The sequence below is a fragment of the Falco naumanni genome, chromosome 2, assembly GCF_017639655.2.
Source record: "Falco naumanni isolate bFalNau1 chromosome 2, bFalNau1.pat, whole genome shotgun sequence".
Taxonomy (NCBI): Eukaryota; Metazoa; Chordata; class Aves; order Falconiformes; family Falconidae; genus Falco; species Falco naumanni.
The window spans coordinates 98166596-98187254 of record NC_054055.1 but is presented as its reverse complement, the minus strand read 5'-3'; the positions used below and the strand labels follow the sequence as shown (position 1 = coordinate 98187254).

Genomic DNA, 20659 nt, shown 5'->3' with positions numbered 1-20659 from the left:
TGTGGCATATTTGCCAAACTCTCCTGAAAAATGACAACCCGTTATTTCCAAAGTTGATCTTCCATTGAGAAGAAACAGATGTCCTGAATGTAGTTTATTATTAAGTAATGTAAGTCACCATCACAGGTGGGGGAACTGGGTACAGAAAGCATTCATAAATTCTTTCGTTTCTGTGCCACATGGCACTCCCAGTAACTGCTTACCGCAGGGCATGTATTAAATATTAATCTACGCTCCTGCCAGTACCTTGAGCAGAAGCAGGAAGGCTACTGAGCACGATCCAAAGGGGACACAACAATTCGCTTCGGCTGAACCACATCCCCTTCAGACCTGCAGAAGTCTCGCACATTGGCTCCAGTTCAAAGCTCACGTGCTCAGTGCTCTCCCCAGTGATTTCTTTCCCCCTGCAGGAGCTGCATTGCCACCGACAGGCTGACAGCCAGTGTTTTGGCTCAAGGCCTTCCTCAGAGAGGCTGGTGTACATTCAGACGATGACAATACAACACCTGTAATAAGAAAACAGAAGTATAGAGGGGGATTTCTTCTGTACTATAAAAAGCTTTCCTTGTATTAATTTTTTTATGAAATGGAAACTTTTGAGTGCATTCTGGTTTTAAATGCACAAACCCCAAGTGGTACAGAAGCACAGGGCACAAAACCCAAACCCAAAATGATCAATACTGTTCAATATATAGCAAATTTGCTTTATTTCATATGATTCACATCATCCAGTCATCATCCCTTTAGTTCAATATTGAATAAAACATTTATTTGAATTTATGGAAAGAAAAAATGAATGGCCATTTTGAATTACAGTGTATAGAATGCTTCAACTATTGATTATGACAACTTACCTATCCACAGCGATGTATCATTCTTGCCAGGGTTTACAAACCATAATAGCAAGTACCAGTGAAATGGTCCAACTTGCAGAGAAATTTAACTGTATGGGTTTTGCTAAGTGTTAGCCATTTATGTAAAAGGAAAACCACAACAAAAAATGTAAGCAAGCATTCTAATGACAAAGCAATACCAGGAAATTTTGGAGTTTATGTTCAAGTTAACAAAATCTAAATGTTTATTAGGTCAGTCAAGAGTAAGTCAAAGACGCACCCCCAAACTAAAGACAATGCATCTGAGAATGACAGCACATCTCTGACAATTTGAAGCAGTTAAATGTTTGTACTAAGACAGATATTAATATTTATTAAAAATGTAGAATTTAAATCATGGGTTACTGCACTTTAAAATAGAAAATATTCCAAATCTGGTGTATACATGGATTTCAGCATGAGTTTCCATCATGAAAATCTTGACTTGCAGCATGAGACCACTGACACAGATCTAGCAACATTTTAATTAATTTCAGTTATTATTGCAAAGGGTGAACAATTTTTCACTGTGAACTATCCCATTAGGACAGAGAAAGGGATGGCAAGTTCTTGAGTCTGTTTTTTTACGTCAAGGATTGCTTGAGACTCAAATGATATCTAAATGTATTTTCATATTGTTTTGTTCACTTCCTAAAGAAAACAATGTTGTAGTACACTGAGGATGAAATGGTATGACTTTATAAACAATGAGATTTAGATGTTCACAAAGAACTTGGTGTGACACTGATTTTTCTTAGATGATTCAACTTAAAAAAAACCAAACCCATAAATTCTGTATGGAGGAGATAATGTAGCAAGATTTTGATGTAGGATAGTTTATTACCTAAACAGTATGTACAAATTCTAAATATGAAAATGGTGAGTAAAAGAAATCAGACTATATTTACATTTACTTTTTTTTTTACAAACTGTTTTTACAAGTGTATTTTTTTCTCTAAATAACAGGACAAACATGTAAGACCAATCTTTTTGTATTACATACATAAATAAATATTGAATTTAAATGAGTGTTATAGGAACATAATTTCTACAGCCAATCTGGGTAACAGATAAGCAGTTCTGTTACCTCTACTACAATATAATTAAGTAAAAAGGAAAAATTTTACATATAGAGCTCTGTTAATTACTTTGTAAATTGTACCTTACTAATATATTCAGTAGAGGTAACACAGTCATTACAATTCATGCCCACAACTGAACAATGAGTTTTGGCATGCAAAACCATACATAATCATCAACATCTGCAGATATTCATTTACATTTCTTAAATAAAGGGGTTTCTTTATTATTTAAAACTACATGCAACAGCTTATTAGCATCATATTCCTGGTTACAATGCACAAGTCTGCATAACATTATTTTTAGTAATTGATGTTCACAAGTACTGATCAAAAGGGTAGGAATATACTTGGCACATAGTGTAAAAAAATGAATTAATAAATAATATCACAATGACATTTACATATACACAAGACAAAAATTAAAAAAAAAAAAGGTGTTGTACATGGAATTTATGGGTCCCACACCTTGTTCTATAAGGCCCTGACTTAAGACAGTATTCAAGCAGATTTTGACATCCATGTTTTTTGAGGCATCACTAAAGTTCATTCTTAACTGCACCTGTTTTCTTCCATCCCACTGACTTCTTTTGTGCATATAGAAGTTTCCTTTTCTGCATACCTTCCTGAATCAGGGCCTGCTTATCTGAAACTCTTCCTGACTCCAGTTGGGAGTATGGAGATGGAAGTATGTGGAATAGATTGACTCAGTATTCAGGTTTCTTTACAGTTTTGCCAATACCAACAGTAAAATTCCCATTCACATTAGCAATGAATATTTTTTTGACTTTGTGTGTGATCATGACAAAAGCTAATGTCAATGTTAGCATTGTCGGACCATGTCCTCAACTCTTGCTGGACCCACTAAGTTGAGGATGTTCAGCATTTCAGAAGTCAGACCTTTTAACTGTCTATGTGCTATATTCTTAATGAATATTCAAGATGATACACATAGATGATACAGCACAAGCTCTATCTTGTTTGAATTTCTCCTGCTCTATAAACAACTCAAAAATGGCCAAAAAAGTTAACAAGAACAAACCATTCTCTTCTTAAACAAAAATCATCAATGAACAACCAAAAAAAATCCACTTAACAAAGCAGTTAGCAAAAACGGCATACTCTTATAATTCTGCTTTAAGAAATAAAGATAAACAAAATGCATCCTGAAGTCAACTGACAAATCCATCAGAATCGTACATTGCAAATAATATATTAGTGTAAAGGTGCAGAGTATCTAAAAACATCCTAATAGCTATATTAATTCTGTATTACACACCATTTGAGAAAATAAATCTTTAACTAGTGAATCAGATAGTGAATTACAACTCTACTGCTGAATTAAATGTTTAATTTGACTTAGGCTAGTAAATTAGGACAATATCCTGTACGATTCAGCAAACAAAGCTTTATGAATCGGGCAGTAACAACTTCAAACCTGTACCGCTAAATTCAAAAAATAATCAGGAAATCACTCATAGTCAGGAATTTAACATCCATGCATAAGCCTTGTTGACCTTGTATTTTTCATTTTTTATTTGGAGGATGACTTGAAAGGTTAGCTGATAAGCTGATTTGCAGAAGGAAAAAATAATGTACATCTTAGTGGACTCTATAAATACACTTGTTTAATACAACTCTACTTATCAACTTTTTCATTTATTTCCAGAATCTACTTTAAAACGGAAAACCCCTCCATGATTTTCAAAAGTACATTGTTATTTTTAAACATTGATTGCTTCAAACAGACTGGCATCAGCAAACAGTAACCATTTTGATTCATTTCAGAAGAATGAGGCTTCCCCTCAGCAATAAAGACTAAGGGTACGACCACTCAGGACTACTAACTTCCAATTTATCTCCAAGCCAGACCTGGCATCATTGTAATAAAGACCGACATCCATGTTCTATGCTTTCCCATGTCACTATGAATGAAACATAATTTTATTAACATTAATCAAGTCACTACAGATTTACTCCAGCATAACTAGAACAGACTGTGATTGAAATGTTTGGACAGAATTTTTCAGAGAAGTCTGAGGCAATTGTTTTTCTTGATCCCACTGACTCCTGCTCTCAGCAAACACAACGAAGATCACTTCTAGTCTTAACCTACACACTGTGCAATCTAAATGTCGAGCAGTGCTGCACACCGGTACGATTCAAATTGTGTTTTCTTTGTAAAGACTTGTACAAGTGAAACATTTCCATCCTAACAAAAAACTCTGAGACTCTGGCCTTCTGCAAAAATTGAAAAATAAACCTTTAAACCACACATTTTAAGAAAAAGTTCCCCTGTTTATTTGCTGATGCATTTTGGAAAAGGGGAGATGACAGAATGATAGAGGAAGGAATTAAAAGCACCAGAGCCTTTAATATTTTTAAAACTACTATTAAAGGCCCAGACCATGCCACAACGGAAAATGTCTGGAAAAGTTCTTGGTCACCGCATGCATATCAAAAAAGACATCAAGCAAAGTAGAAAGAGAGTGGGGGAAAAGAGCCCTTTAAAACCAAAAGTAGAAATGCAGGGAATCTGGAATGAGCAAGCGATCAGAAATCAACTGTTTTCTTCACCCTCTGCGGTATTAACTCACACAAACCAAAAAGCTATAAACTTCAGTACAGACAAACTGTATTTGAATATTTTGTGAATGCTCTACTATGATAAACATAACTCTGATACTCATTTTCAGGTAAATATTTCTTTTCTTCATATTTGCTTTTTTGAGCTCCTCTCACTGCGTATCGCAGGCAAACACAAAGTACAGGTGAGCCCATAGCATCTGCTGGCAGAAAAAGGGGCCGCCTCGTCATGTTTGACTCCTCAGTGTTTGAAGTACGTGAGCCTCATATGACGATTCAGGGAGCAATGGAAACGCTGCCAAAGACTGCAGCAGCACTTTGAACATCTTGAACATTAGAAGCTGATTATGAGTATTTGTATGGACATTTATTGGCAGATACTTTCCACCCTCTCGATAATAAATCCAAGCAGTTTCTGTTTACTATTGAGGTATGTCTCTCTGTGTGGTAAATTATTCTAGACAGTTTATATTGCACAATAAGGCAACATGAATTCCCTTATGGTTAAAAAGGGCACCCTTCTGTCTAAATTTGAAAAATGCATTCAAATAAACTATAAGCCAATGTTTTCCAGATGCCAGAATATTGTCACATAATTCTTTCTGTAAGCAGAACAGCAGAATAGAGCCAATGCATCCATCCTTCTGTTCAGAAGTTCCACGGGGAAAAGAAATATGTGCATCAAAATCCAAAGCCAAAAAGTAGCTCTATGGCTAGTTGAATAATAAATGTACCTCAGAATTTCATTTTCTAAAATGTTAACTATTCAGATTTTTAACTAGGAAATTGGTGGGTTTTCCAAGATATTATTATAGTTTGAAATATTATATACCAAAAAATTATAAGTGGGATTTTAAAAGTAATTCTTCCAGGATCTATCAATTAATTGTATTAATTGCCATTAACTGTCAACAATTCTATTAACTGCCATTTGTTTCTTTACAATGGTACATCTACCCCATATATTTTTTAGCTAATAACTACATTAATAGAAGATGTACATGCTAAAACGTTACCACTCCAGAACAGATGGGTGATATAAACGTATCATCATCTTCCTCTGTGATACTGCAATTATAAACACTGACTATTTTAGGGTTTCCGCTACTGGTAATTATTTTACTTATGTCCTTATTTGAGACATATGGAGATCTTTAATAGCAAAATACACTAGGACTTAAAACTGGTGACAAGCAGAGCTTTAAGTAAAATAGATCATTTAAACACACTGAGAACATGGCCTCCAGTATTCAAAGTATGTATACATCACAGGACAATCTTGCAAATATTAACATTGAAGTCACTAAGAGAAAAAGCTGTATACACTGCACCATTTCAATCTACTTTAAACACAGGAATACAAAAGCATTATCATGAACACACTTCTCATTTTCTTACAGGTGTAGAGTTGGACGCGATTTTCAGCTTGTTGAACAGTGGTGGTACCGAAATACTTGCTGTATGTTTCATCCAGATCTTGGTTCAAACACAATTCTTCATGGTTAAACTACAGAGAAGTGGATACAGATCGCAGAGGATGGTAACTTCCACTGGAAAACTGGGTTAATTGCTCCTACAGATGTGCCTTTTTCCAGCCCTCATTTGGGAGCTCAGTTTTTCTCTCAGTCATTTGTGTAATCATCTGAAACAGTCTAATATTTCTCTGGGGGTGGCTTGTAGTGATGTGGATGATGTTGCTTTAGATGAGGTCCTAAACAAAATAATAGGAAAATATGTACATATCAAACCCTAAGTACATAATACCAACAATTGTCCGTACTGAAAAGGCTTTGTGAGGCTTTCAGCTTGCAATCCTTCAGCTTGTAAGTGAACTACCTGAGCTGACAAGTATGGGCATGTTCAGTCCACAACTTTATTGGGACTGTGAAAGGACAAAAAGATTCAAGCAACTGAATCTTGGACTAACTGATTATATTTTTTACTGGGCTTCGTTACACTGACCTGTACTTTTCAGAAACATATAAAATGCAGGAAATGGCCATTAAGAGGTCTGCACTGCTTTAGAAATATGATCAGGCTTTAGCCATGCTGGACTGAGTGCACCCAGAAAAATCTAGTCTTGAAAACTAAGGAATCCCAGTCCTAGGTAGTACCTGGAGGACAGACCAGCCTTGAATCCCAAGTGCTATAGGCACAAATAAGCCAAAGAGCTGTGATGGAATGAATGGCAAATATCAGACCACATAAACTGAGTGAGAGAAAGACTGCATTTGCGTCTATCATTGCTGATGGACACTTATGGGGGTGGGGGGAGAAACCCGGTATTTTCACACATCTTAAGTTTATGGAATGATACTGGAACCAACAAAGCCTCTAAGGCTCAAGCAAACTCTTTAGATGTGGAGGACTGAAGTTTTGTAACATGTGAACACATGTCAAAACAGTGCATACTTACTGTGGGGTGAGAATGGAGGAAGGTCAGGTGTTCGGAATGATTTTATCGTAGCTGGCCCTTCCCCACCAGTTGTTAGCACTTGAACTTCCAAGCGGTACAGCATTGATGGCCTCAGATTGGGCACAGTAAGTACATAATGATCCTGAAAATAAATAAATTGCATCAATTCGCAGCTCATCTAAAAATAAAACACGGTTGCTCTACTCAGACAAATCAGTGGTTTAAACAGGTTCTGTCACTCTCTGAAGCCACAAATTACTTTCTTAGAATTCTGTTAAAAGGATTTAACGTATGTGTCACTTTGTCAAGAGGGTTTGTTTTGAATGTTTTGCTTGCCATTCCCGTTTGAGCAGACTTTTTTACCATGTTATGGTTTCAGGCACAAGAGGTCCAAGTTGTTCCTTAGTGTTCTGGGAAATGGATGATGTGCTTATCTCTAAAAGAAAAACAAAAATGTAACTTCCTAATCGTTCTTTTTAACAAACGTGCATTATATAAACTTGTTTTTATTTGGATCTGCCTGTAATCAGTAAATTCATTAATGGCAGGCCTGGGGCCTCTGCTGCAGATATTGACAGTAAGTGTGGCTACACTGATTTCAGCAGATTTGTCCCAATTACACCATATGAATTTGCTTTGTGTTCTTAATCCCATTGCTGGCATGACAGACTCACTTTTCACTGCTCCATACCTTTTGTGGTCAGTTACACCTGTGCAAAAAAATTTCAGAGTAAGTTTATACATGTTCCCAAATGGGAATATATCTGGCTACAGACTAAAGTGTATTAAGGAATCAAAAATCCTGATTCATCTTATTCCAAACTGAAAAGGCCCAGTCCCAGAAAGGGGGCAGCGGGGCAGCGATGCCAGGCAGTGCAGGCATGGTGTGCTCCTGCAACCAGCTGGGCTGGCCCATTATTAGCAGGGTAAGTGCTTCTGGCTGGCACCGTGCCTAGCGCCATACAGGGGGACCTAGACAAGCTGTGGGAATAACTGATCATTTGCTGTTATTGCAGCAGACAGCAAAGGGAAAAGAAAAGAGAGAAAAGGTGGAGAGGAACATGTACTTTTAGTGCCAAATTAGCACATATTCTGAGTATGGGGCTGCTCTTAATAGACCTTGCTGAAGCTGTTCCACCTCCTATAAAACACTGAAGATCAGGAGCGAGAGAGTAGTGCATACAACACATTCACGCACTCACTCTGCTCACTCAGGCGCTGTTCCGGCAGTTGGGACGTGTGCATTTCAGCCCTGGTTGTGTATATTTTAATTTTCTATCAGTCAGAGGCTACCAACAAGACTGAGGGAATGATCCTCACTGTAAAATACCCTGCATTCTGGTAGTTTCTGAGAGGTAGGAGGTACTGTTTCAACTTAAATCAGTGTTTTCTGCAAGTTAACCAGTTGCCATAGATAGACAGATACATATAGTGATAATTAAACAAAAGGAATCTCCAGGCTCTACAATAGTGAAACCAGAGGGGAAAAAATGATAAAAAACTGAAGCATAACACAATGCAAAGGAATGTTAAATAAAGCTTTATATATATTTCAGACCTAACTGGATCAAAAGCTTAAAAAACAGGAATACAAATGCCAAATAAAATCATATGCCAGCTTCTTATAAAAAAAAAAAAAAAAAAAAAAAAAGAAAACCAAAATGAAAATCAGTATCTCGTGGTCTGTGCTAAAGTGACTGTTTGCAGCCAAGGGTCTATGACTGAGTAACCACTTCAAGGTAACCCTTGTTGAAGAGACCAAGGCTTTACCTGCACTGTGCTTCTGCTCTGGACTGTAGGTTGAGCTTTGGATGAATTGAGGCAGATCACACCAAGTCTGTACTAAACTGCAAAAAAGTAGCTTGCATGGTAGCTTGCCCCATAGTTTTAGAGCATCCATGGTCAACTTTGTCGCTCTCCTCCAGAAGAACAGGCTTTGAAACACAGCTGCCCCAGCCCTAGGGCAGTCTGCTAGAAATTAAGACAGAATGCTAAGAACCTTGTCTTTGATTTGTGGAAAATGCTTTGAATGCCACGTGTGTCCAACAAAACATTTTACACATTCTTTGAAGAAAGAATGCGAAAAGATATTCAGCCAGTTCTGCTTTAGACATAATTGCCTTCATCCAGTTCCCTGAAGTGAACGGAGACTCCCAGTGTTGTTAAGACATTAGATCAAGGCCAGCTGCTTAAACCCTTTTGCTGACACTGGTGGATCTGGCAGCAGAGTCTGAATGACAAGCTCTTCACCTGCCTCTGCCAGATGAGGAACTGAAATAGCAAAAGCCATCTTAAAGCAAATAGGGAGAAGAATTAAAACTGTTAATTCTCACACTTTCAATAAACAGTGAAACCTAGTTCTCCTTTAAATTATCTGTCCATCAGACAATAGTGTGTATTGGCACAGAGGTGATTTTTATTTTTCTTAGAGCAATGACAGACTCGAAGAGAAAATTCTCTTAAATCCATCGACTTGGATACCAAATAATTATTAAAACTAGAGTAACCACCAAGTTGAACAGCTTGAACGTCAAAAGAAAATAAAAACTATCTATTGCCCCACAAATGATCTTTTCCTCCCTTCAGGCATTTCTCAGACAAATGGTTGCTAATTTGACAATTTTGCACGTTAAAATGTTTAATGTGTCATCAACAAGAGTAGCTGTGCTTTGTATATCCAGCAAGGAGGAAAAATGAAGCACTTCTTACTCCAGCTTGCCTGCAGACCCAGAGAACACTAAGTGTGACATCACCACTAAACATTAAAAGTCGGCCATGCACCCAGACACTTGTGAAGCTGCTAGCATATGAAAGCAACAAACAACTTACTGCTGGCAGTATCTGCGACTGAGAAATGATGCTGTTGGGTAAGCTGTTCTGCCGGCTTTCTGTGGTTACTTCTGCCCAAGTGACTTGAAACCCTGTCATGGGCTGGTGAAGGTCTGCCTTAGATATCTTCCAGGAAAAATGACCAGTGATGTTACCTTCCTGAACAATGAAAGACGCAGATAGATTCTCGGGTTTGGCCAACACTTTGGGTAGAACTGGCACTATAAATTTGGAAAGCAAAAAGATAAGCTAAACTTTGAGGTAATGTTCAATAGCGTTCATTTAATTCCACAAATCAAGGTCAGATAGAGCTGTCTTTCTGGTGTTACCCAGGACCCTGCCAGCTTTCTGTATTAACCAAAGCCTATCTTTGAAATACTCCATTGGCATTTTGGGCCAAATTCAGACTTCAGATCAAATGCTGTCAGCTGCAGGTCATAGAAAGGAAAGCCTATAGCATGTAAAGATATAACTGCCTCATTCACAGGCAGCCATCCTGCTGCTCCCCTGTATTTCTGAATACCTGAGCTTCTATTTTCAGTTTTAGGATCACAAGAAAACCCACAGGATAGCGCAGAATTCCATGATGCAGGCAAAATGTAAAATTAACGTTCTAAAACTGTAGTACAAGTTAATAGGGGCACTCTGAGCAGGGGAGACACACTCCTGAGTTGCAGTTTCCCAGGGAGGCTGTAAAGCTGGAAAACTGTCAGGAGGGGCAGTGAGGAAACGGCAAGGGTGGCCAGCAGGACTCTGAGGTGACCCGCGGAGCATTCGAGTACTCTTGGGGACAGCAGGCACTCAAAGTGACAGGGCCACCCTCTAAATGAAGAGACAGGTTTCCAGACTTGGCTGTGCAAAGCCATGGCTGACCTGACCTAGTGCTGGCAACAGTCCTGCTTCGAGCGGGTGGCTGGACCCCAGAGGTCTTTTCCAACCAGTATCTCCATAATTGCGTGATTTCCATAAGCCTCTAGCTATACCTACCATTGTGGAAACACTGTAAAAGGCATGAGTGCCTTTATTTGTTATCTGAGAGCAGAATTAACCCAAACAAAATCAAGCTGAAAAAGCAGCTTGCATTAGTAGCAAAACACTCAAAAGATGGGTCATGCCAGCATAATTATGTTTACAGTTACCATCCATCATTATAATGTTTGCTTCCATATAACTGGGAAACTGTCCCTCCTTACAAAAATAAAACCTGTGTAATAACAAACATCGTTGTATGTTTAGAAACATTCACTAAAATTATCACCTAATTGACAAAACAATAATATGCTAGCCAAAATCTACACTGCTCTGTATTTTAGTTGATTTTTCACATAAGTGTTAGTCATTTCTTCTGGATCTTTCATTTCCCAACTTAGAATTGCTTTTAAAGAGTGGGGTTTTTTTGTGATTATAAATGCATTTGAAACTATATGGCTAGTTTTCTAGATCATAACTTACCTCCTTCAGCAGGACAATTAATGTGCTTGTGGATTTTTTCTTTAAATGCAGAGCAAGGTGGGGTAACAAAGAAAATACTCTCAGCCTTAAAACGACCTTTAGATTTTGCAGGCATAACAGTTACTTTATATTTGCATGAAAACAACAGGTCCCTCAGAATCATGTAGTTTTCCTAAAACAAGAAAAGCAAAAAGATCACATGCTGCAAATAGACGTCTAGAAAAAAAAAAAAAAAAAGAAAAAAAAATTAAAAATAAGGTTGGCAGAAGATGAAAAGCTTTCGCCAATAAAATATTTTCCTGATATGCTTAACACATGCCAACATGGCTTTTACTCAGAGGAAAAAGCAAACATCACCTATGTTATGATTATTTTTGGTACTAAAATATATTAGCATGGTATTCGGATATGTCCTTCAATTTACACAGTTTCTTTGACATGATGCATCAAAGCAACTGGCTTCTAACACTCAGAACAGTCTCTCTGACATGATGGCAGTGGGGGTAGCAATGTAAGGACGTAAATGGTAATCAAATTAAATAAATGTAAGAAAGCTGAGTTAAGCTGCTGTAAAAGACAGGTTTCATATACATTTAACTTTTTAAAAGCACATTCAAAGTCCAGCATGATATTATGGATCCATTTTTTTCTGCTTTAGTATGTTAATTACTTTTACCTTCCTATCAGGAAGAAAAGCTCCGCAGCTGAACTACAAAGTGCAAATCTTTCTTTAAAGACAATGACTGGAGAAGAAAACTACACAAAATTAAGTGTCCTGCTAAATTCTTACTGTCATCTAAAGTACTTTTGAAAATCACCCCCCGAAAGCTTTAGCACAAATCATCTATGACGAAAAAAATATTTGTGTGTTTGGGTTTTTTTCTGTGATTATGTCCAACAAAATTTACTGGCTAAGGAAAAAAGTCTTACACTGCCTTTTAGATCTTTACTTCCCATCAGAATCACTGCTTTCCAGTGTTCTTCTGCATAACTCCCTCTTTTTTCTAATCCCAAACTGGATTAGTGTAACCTTCACTTGGAAGGTCATTTTTGATGGGGCATAGAGATTGGGCTGAGAACGGACTTCTTGCCTTCCACCTGCTGGGACAGTGCTCTAATAGGCTCGACGCCTCCTTAAAATTGTGACAGGACTGTTTATATTTGTTGTGACAGGACCTAAATGCTCAACACTGGAAACATCAGGCCTTTATCCACCTTGACCTATCAAATCCAGTACCAAACCTTTTGTAGCATGCACCTTCTTCTGTTTGTTTGTAATTATTTTCTTCCTCAAAAGAAACACAGTTTCCCAAAGTTAATTGGACCAATTACTGTAAAATGACTGAGAGGAAATACATGAACTAATCCCACAATGCTTTTGGGCTGACGTACAAAAAGTCTTTCCTGACCTCTGGTGGAAATAAACTTCTTAAATATTAACTTTCTCCTACCTTCAATGTGCATAACTTGAAATATTGGGACTGCTCATAAAATTATGTCACAATATTTTTTTTTAATCGACCCCTAATATTTGCTTTGCTGACCCCATGAAGCAGTGAATCTTACAAGATAACAGCCTTTTGTATAAGAAATGATGTGTTTTGATTTACTCTACTTCTACATGCCATTAAGTCCACTGAACTGATCTGGTAATATAGGTCAGGGTCAGAAGGAAAGGTGACTTGCAACTTCTTCCATTCTCCGTAACACACTAAATCAATTGTGATGCACAAACCACATTACTGTGTTGTTCAAAAAATATGTTACAGAGACAGATGACATTAGATTGCCAACAAATTGAGTGTGAAGAACTGCCACTGCAATATATATTCGGGCTGACATGTACTTACATAGAGCTTTTCTCCTTATCTGATAAGTGTCTGACTTCCAGATTTAATGTCTAGTATTTTTCACCTATGGTCCTTTTTTCTTATTCCATTATTCTCCTCAGGGTTGTGAAACCCACCTGCATGTCTAAAAGAAAACCTAGTTTATTAATTACTATTATTAGTGTTCAGTATATGCCCTGTGCTAGAGTCCTACAGCACTAATTATAGCTGAAGCTCCATGTCCTATATACTGTAGAAATAGATAAGTAGCTAGCTAAGAAGCTTGACTGCTCTTGTTTTCTGAATGACACCACCAACAAAAAAAAAAAAGAACCCAAAAAAGAAAACATTTTAGCCTAGTGTAAATTTTGAAAAAAAAAAAAACCCAACCAAAAAACAAACCAAACCAAAAAACCCCAAAACCAAAACAGTCCAGATGCATCATTTTTATCTTTTGCTGAAGAGGAACATTGAAAAGAAATATTCTTAGTTCTCTATGAAACACGATATAAAGCATGCTGTGTTATGTTACAGAACCATCCTTTCCTCTTGCTGCTTAGAAGCTATTCAGAGTCAGGCAGCAGGCTGCATGGAGACTTACATAAGTCATCTCTGTTACTTTCCCAAGTCCCTTCGTGTCATTGTGTGCACAAGACTCCAGTAACCAGTGGACCTGGAATTGATTCATGCTGATATCTAAATGATATAAAAAGAGAGGAAAAGACATGTATCATAATTATGCTTTCACCTTTGCAACTTTTATGGCTTCTCTAGATAAAAATAGAAGGAGCTGGTAGTTCTTCACTTGTTCCTAAGCATCCTTTAATAGAATGGAGAAAATATTACACACTTACGTAATTTAAACCTTATATCAGCTAATGGAGATAAATTTAAAAATAGTGAATTGGCATTTTCAGATATGTAAGCATATGCTGCTTACATTTTTTAACAAATTAAGGATTTAAATTGAGCATTAAAAAAAATATCTCAATGCTGCTACTTCTAAACATCCTGAAAATGACAGGAATGACTTTGTGTCAGCCGCCTGTGACTGTGTGTATTGTCAGGGCATTGCAATACTGCTGCCTGGCACTGCTTGAGAAATCTGTGCCTGAAGATATGTGAAGAACACTGTAAATCCCTGAGCTTTCTCCTTCCAGAATATACCATAAGACCTGTTCATTATCTGTCCAAATAAAATGCTAGTCTTGACACAGGAGTAATACCAAAGGCTTGTGTTTGCTCCCATTAGAATCGATGACAAAACTTGCTGCAGTATCAATAGAATAAGCTTCCAACCAATTTCCAGCTCTTCTAGATTCTTGTCTAATACTGATTGCATAAAGAAGCAAAACAAAGGGCAAGAAAGAATTAGAAAAAACAAGGAAAAATCATCAGGTAGAATACATACATCCTGTGATATTTCTGGATTTGGTCATCCTCTATCTTTATACAGAGGATGCAAAATTACTGTCTGTTATTACTAATTAGCTTGGTACAACGTAGCCATTCTTGTCAAGTGCCTGATTGTGGGTTTCAGGAGGGAAGACTAGCACCTTTGATGCCTTAAAGGCTGATCTGGCTTTGGACTGCTAAGGGAAGATTTGTAAACTAATGAGTAAATAAGTAGTGTCTGAAACTAGATCAAATGGTATTCCGGTAAAAAGACTGATTAGAAGCTCCTTGAAATAAATTTTTGCAGCAAGTATCTTCATAACATGTATACCAATTATTTGTGTGATTTATCTGGAAACCCAACTTTATTTTTTTCAAAAAGAAATCTATAAAGAAATAACTTGCTGCCTTGTGATTGTTCCTTCTCATCGAAAAATAAAGAAATAGATGTGCTTTCCCTTGCCTCTGAGTTGCTGGGCTTTGCCACTTGATGTGCTATTGGATGAAGATACAAACTCACAGTGCATTTATAAGTAGGTTTCATCTGATTCCATCTCTTGCAGCTCAGTCAATTATTGACTATCACCTGCTTGCGCCCCTCTCCTGGGATGGACAAACAAATCATCTAGCTTCCTGGGACCTGAAAACTTTGTGCTGCTATATTAATCATGCTATATTAACGATGTACACTCTGTGCCAATTAACCACAGGGAATCTGTTATTGTATATTATCAACTTGTTATTTTAAATTATCTGCATATAAGATGGAAGGCTCTTTGTAAAGCTACAAAATGGCTATTTCCTTATAGTAACTTTCACTTGCAATCCATACATAAATCACTCTCTCTTTGGCAGAGATTATCCAAGCCAATTAAGCCCTGTCATTATCCAGCCATCAAGAACTGGGTAAGACATATACCTCAGGTAGGTCACTGAATATCACCACATGGGCAACTGGGGAAAGCTAAATCCCAAGCATCAAGAGACTATACAGCTCAGCATCCAGATATACCAGTGTAGAGGTTTACCAAGACTGCATTCAAAAATGTAATTAAACATGTTGTAAACCCAAGATATTTGGTATTTCCAGCTCCTGGCACAGCAGAATTCTGATCGGATTTTATTGCCACTCCACCTCCATTCCTTATGTGAGCTTCTGCTCTCAGGCTGTTCTCCCTTCCTACTCCTCTCCTGCACTAGCAAACCCTCAGTGACCAATCTGTAAAGAGCTGTGGTTTCTGATAAACTCTGTATTTGAGCTAGAAAATCAGAAACAGGTTAAAAATTTATTTCATTCCTATCAACTGGGACATTAAATGTAGGATGATGGTTTTTAATAAACTTTTTCATTTTTTTATTTAAACAAAATTAACAAATCAATCATTTGATAGTGCTCACATGTAGTATTCTGACAACAACCTATATTGAAAGGACAGGACTTACTTTCTTTTTAGTGATTATGTAATTAAGTTATTTCAAAAAGGTTTTTGCATGCATATATACAAACACATCAACTGCTATACACTGGAATGCATCATAACAGAACCAGCTAAGTTTTATCAAAACCTTTTCATTACAAAAGGCCTTTCTGAATTCCCTAAACTTCTATTTTCAAGACTAAAACGTCTTCTCATCTCCACCTTTGTCATTGTTGTAATCTAAAAGATTTGAACATAAGCATGTTAATTGCTTTTTGTTAAAAAGAATGTAAAAACAACAACAATAACAAAAATTTAATCCTTCTAAAATATCTGTCCTGTCAGGGTCTAAATCCAGAGCAATTTCATTGCAAAACTGAAATATAGTAGGGAAATAGCTCCTACTTGAGACAGAAACTTTTACAAATATAGGGAAAGGTGAGACATTCTGTGATTAAATGAAGACAGAAGCATGAAAAACTCAGTGTATATGCATGCACGAAGTATGCATATTAAATAACAAGACTGGTTTAGAAATTATCTTCAATGTTTTTAAAAGTAAAAGGAGAAAAGATGTGTGGAATGATCTAAAAAGCCACATAAAAGACTGGAAACAAACAAAAAAAAAAGTGTATTTGTTTTATAAAGTTGCTTTTAAAGTATATGGGTCTAGAGTTTCACTTTTATGCAACATTACACATCTGATTTTGTCTTTACAGCACATGCAGAAGAAAAGCTTCTCCTGGATTTCCCTTCAGAAATATACACTCTCCTAGTAAGATCACTACAACAATTTTATTTGGATTTTTGTTTTCAGCTGTCTATTGCAAACTCAGTGGTAGATACTGGACAAGCTGTCCAAGCTGCAGTCTTGCTGAATGTCAGCCACTACCACCAGAGCTAATGTGTCCTGAACTAAGCCCAGCTAAGGTTAATATATCGTAACCCACAGCCACGTATTTTTCTGAAAAGTCATTTGAGTAGTTAATATTAACAGAATATTCTGTATCTAATGAGACTGATTCGGTCACTTTTATCAAAAAGTTCTGCTATCTGTTCTAGAAGAGGTACATAACAATGAAAAGAAACAGCCAGACTCCTTCAATATGGTTCCCTGATATTTCAGATGTCATAGTAAAAAGCCTTTTTTGTATATAATCAATGTCCTCTTAATAGTTTGGAGTTGTCTTGACTCTGTACTTCTAATTAGGAGTCTTTATAAAGCTTTATAACTTCATTGTTCTCACGGTTAGAAGGTATACCATTTAACACTAAAAAGACTAATGCTTGTACAAACAGCGAGCATTCATATTTCCCAGAGCACAAAATATTTGTACAGAAACACTGAACTTGAAGGACATACTAAGTGCTAGCACTCATTTCAACAGCTCTAGGCTTGTGAAATTAGTCAACAGAATAGACATTTAAGCAAGAAGAACTCCTTAAAGGACTGTTACAGTAGACAGGTTATTAAAAAAATTACTTTTATTTTCAAGTTTCTTTAAATTAAAAAAAAGGAGAAAAAAAAAAGAAACAAAAGGGCAAAGCATGAAAATTACTTTAAAAAAAATCTTTAAGTTACTATGAAAATTACTTTAAAAAAATCTTTAAGTTACTGACATGGAAATGACCTCCAGCTGCCCAAGCTATAGGTTTTTGTATCTTTCAGGCAGTTGCACATAACTAATATTTTCAAATAAACTAATAGCTAACGTTAATTATTTTGGCTATGAACTTTAAATTTTCTGAAGTACAGAATGAGTTCGTAGACTTAAGAAAACATTCCCACACAGACACCACATGAGCATGTTCTTAAAACTCCACATATGCTCAGCTATTTTGCTGAACAAAGGTATGCAGCTAACTTTCTGAGACAGATATCTTAAATCTCTAACTAGAAATTTATTGATCAGGGGATGCTCTAAATCATGTTGAAAAGATATCTGTTTTTATTTCCTCCCTCTTATCTTTCATCCCAAAACACCTTTAATTTCATACGAGTATCTCCACAAAGCTGTTTCTCTACTGATTGTGTTTAGGAAGACATTTTTTGCCAGATTTATCTTCTTTCTCCCTCTTCCCAACGCAAACCCTTTAGCTCCATTTTAATACAAATAAATAAATATATTTCAGATTTTTCTGGGGGGAAATGTGCACCTATTCTGTAGCTACAAGCTGCACAAGCAGCTCAAAATCCTATGAATACCAATGCCAAATACATCTGTTTGCCATTTTGAAAAGTTCAAGTTCATATGCATGATTTAAGCATCTCAGATTGTATAGTTTTGCCTAAAAGTACTGCTACACATCCTAAGCCATGGCTGCACGACGGTTAATAGGAATACCTTATGCCTATATTCTACAATTGCTAAATCTCGTGATCTCCCCGCAGCATCTGAAGCTCTGAGACCCATTCAGAAAAATCACTCAACACAATGCCAGGTAACTGCAGTTTCTCCAGCTGGAACTTCTGGTTTAAATGGCTCTACAGTTTATTAAAAATAAACTAAATAAAAAGTGATCTTTCTCATCTTTGCCAATGTTTTCCACATTTCTGTTCTGCTGTACGTTTCCATTACTGCCAGCCACGTGAATAATTTCATCTACTGTGGTTCCTTTTTTCTACCATGTTACAGCAGACAGCTCCTTTCTTTGCCTCAAATACTTTTCTCTGCTTTATATTGCAATTACTGTTGCAGAAGGGTGCCAACAGGACAATCATGAGGAACCGGAGTCTGCTTGTAGCTAGAAAATTGGCATAGCGTGGGCAGGAACAGCAGTGAAATTTGTTCACACAACCCAACGCCACCAATAAGACAACAACCTCCTGTCACTTCAGGAGACCAGGTAAGCAGATCGGCAGATTCAAGAGGTATGTATTTCTTTGCATTCCTGTGACCCACAGCAAGAAAACTGCAAGACTGTTTTGGGAACTGGGGCTAGTTCTGCCACTAGTTTGCTGCAGGTCCTTAAGCAAAGCACTTCACGACTCGTTACCTCTGTTCCATCCCTGTCAAGTCACGATAATAACAGTCTCTGCTGTAAAAGTGTATCAGCTCTAGAGCTGTGTATTATTCTGTTTGATGGGTGCTTGTTGGATGATGGGTTGCTACAATTTGGTATAAAAATGCCGATTAATGTTAGCTGTGACAGCACTACTATGCAGGCAAACAAATTACAATAACTTATTAGAAAGAAAAATCAAATATTATTTGCTGGAAAACAAGATTTCAGAGCAGACATGTTCAACAACAGCAGCTCAAATTAAGGCTTAATTACAATAAAAATGTCTGGCATCAATAAACACAGTAACATCAAGCTGATTTCTGTATCATGACAGGATTTGAAGTAATTAACAAGCAGTCTCTGATAGATTTTCCAATTAGAATAAAATACGGTGAAAAAGCAAAGATTATAGGATAAGACATATATGAAAACCTTTACCTGGCAGCATGAAAGTATTTATTTAATATAAATAACAAGCACATGTCAAATGAGTATTTCAGTAAAAAAGGAAATGGCGTTCTGTATTTTTTGTCATTACCTCAGCAAACTGACTCCCTCCATAATATATACATATAATTAATATGTTGTGCGTCAAAAGGAGTTATCAAAGTTTAGAAGATAATTAGCCATATGTAAACCTGCTGTCTTCATTCAAACCTAACCTTTGTTCAAACACAATGCCATAAGGAGACAGATTTCTGTGAAGAGATTCAGTAAGAAAATTACTGAAAGAATTTGTTCTGCACGTAGCTAAACCCAAATCTGGATTTATTATGTATTGTTAAATCTGATATTTCTATACAGCAAACTGCAATGAGTATTTGTGACTGGCCACATGGTTTTTATTTTTCTTCTCATACTGGGGTATGATCTTACAAGCTGCTGAGCACTCTGGCCCTGATTCAAAGTGCTTAAGCATATGAACAGTCATGTTGACTCCGACAGTTAAGGGTAGCTAATGGATCAGGCCAGTAAGTTTAGTATCCACCAAGATCAAGACACTAATGACATACAAACTATAGGCAAAAGACAATATTGAACATGTCTTTGATTGTCTTAGACTAATAGGAAGAAGGAAATACAGCAAAATTAAGCTATTTCCTTTCTGGATCATGTGTCTTGCAGCACTATTGCTCTAAAAATAGGTTATAGCAAGGGGTAAAGATTTTATATTTAATATCACAGCACAGGACAGAATCTCTTCACGCACACAAAGTACATGTGTCAGCATCTATAAGCTTGATTAAATTTTTCTACAACAAAGTTATAGTATGATTTTGAGGAGCTCTGTATAAATCCTATGTCAAACAACACACCATTCAGGAAAAAAAAAATTTCACTGTATTGAATGGTGAAACTGTGATACGGTAAATATAGAAGTCACAATGGTAAACAGTGAAATATATGATGCCTTGCATAAAGAAAAACATTTTATCATCTCTGAAGTGCCCAAAGCTGTGTACAAGTCAAAGGCTTCTTGAAGAAACGTTCCTGCTCTATCTTCTCCCAGTACGTAACCCCTGATACACATTTAAAACTGTGGATCTAATACAAGACAGCACTGCTTCCAACCCGCCATCCTGGCAGAAGGATGAGCAGCAGTGCTTGCTCTGCCCCATAACCTGCCTGTATTTCCATACCAAGAACTATTATGCAAATAGTTGAGACAGACTACGAAGAAGTGTCTTCTTCTCTGTCAGGCTTGTGCTCATCTGTTTATCAGGCCAACATTCTCTTCCATGTCAACACAGAGTTCTACAATATGCAAGTTTCCATA

At 36.8% G+C, this 20659-nt stretch overlaps 1 protein-coding gene across 1 annotated transcript in view; it reads right to left on the bottom strand.

The window, feature by feature from the left end:
* Positions 1–688: 688 nt before the first annotated feature.
* ANOS1 (anosmin 1) overlaps positions 689–20659 on the bottom strand; it is a 139591-nt gene continuing 119620 nt past the window's right edge. The window contains exons 10-14 of the mRNA XM_040582785.1: positions 13665–13759; positions 11235–11406; positions 9783–10003; positions 6954–7095; positions 689–6248 (exon numbers count right to left, since the gene is read on the bottom strand). Of these exons, the coding sequence (XP_040438719.1) occupies positions 6190–6248; positions 6954–7095; positions 9783–10003; positions 11235–11406; positions 13665–13759 (689 nt within the window). The 3' untranslated portion in view covers positions 689–6189. The remainder of the gene's footprint in view (positions 6249–6953; positions 7096–9782; positions 10004–11234; positions 11407–13664; positions 13760–20659) is intronic.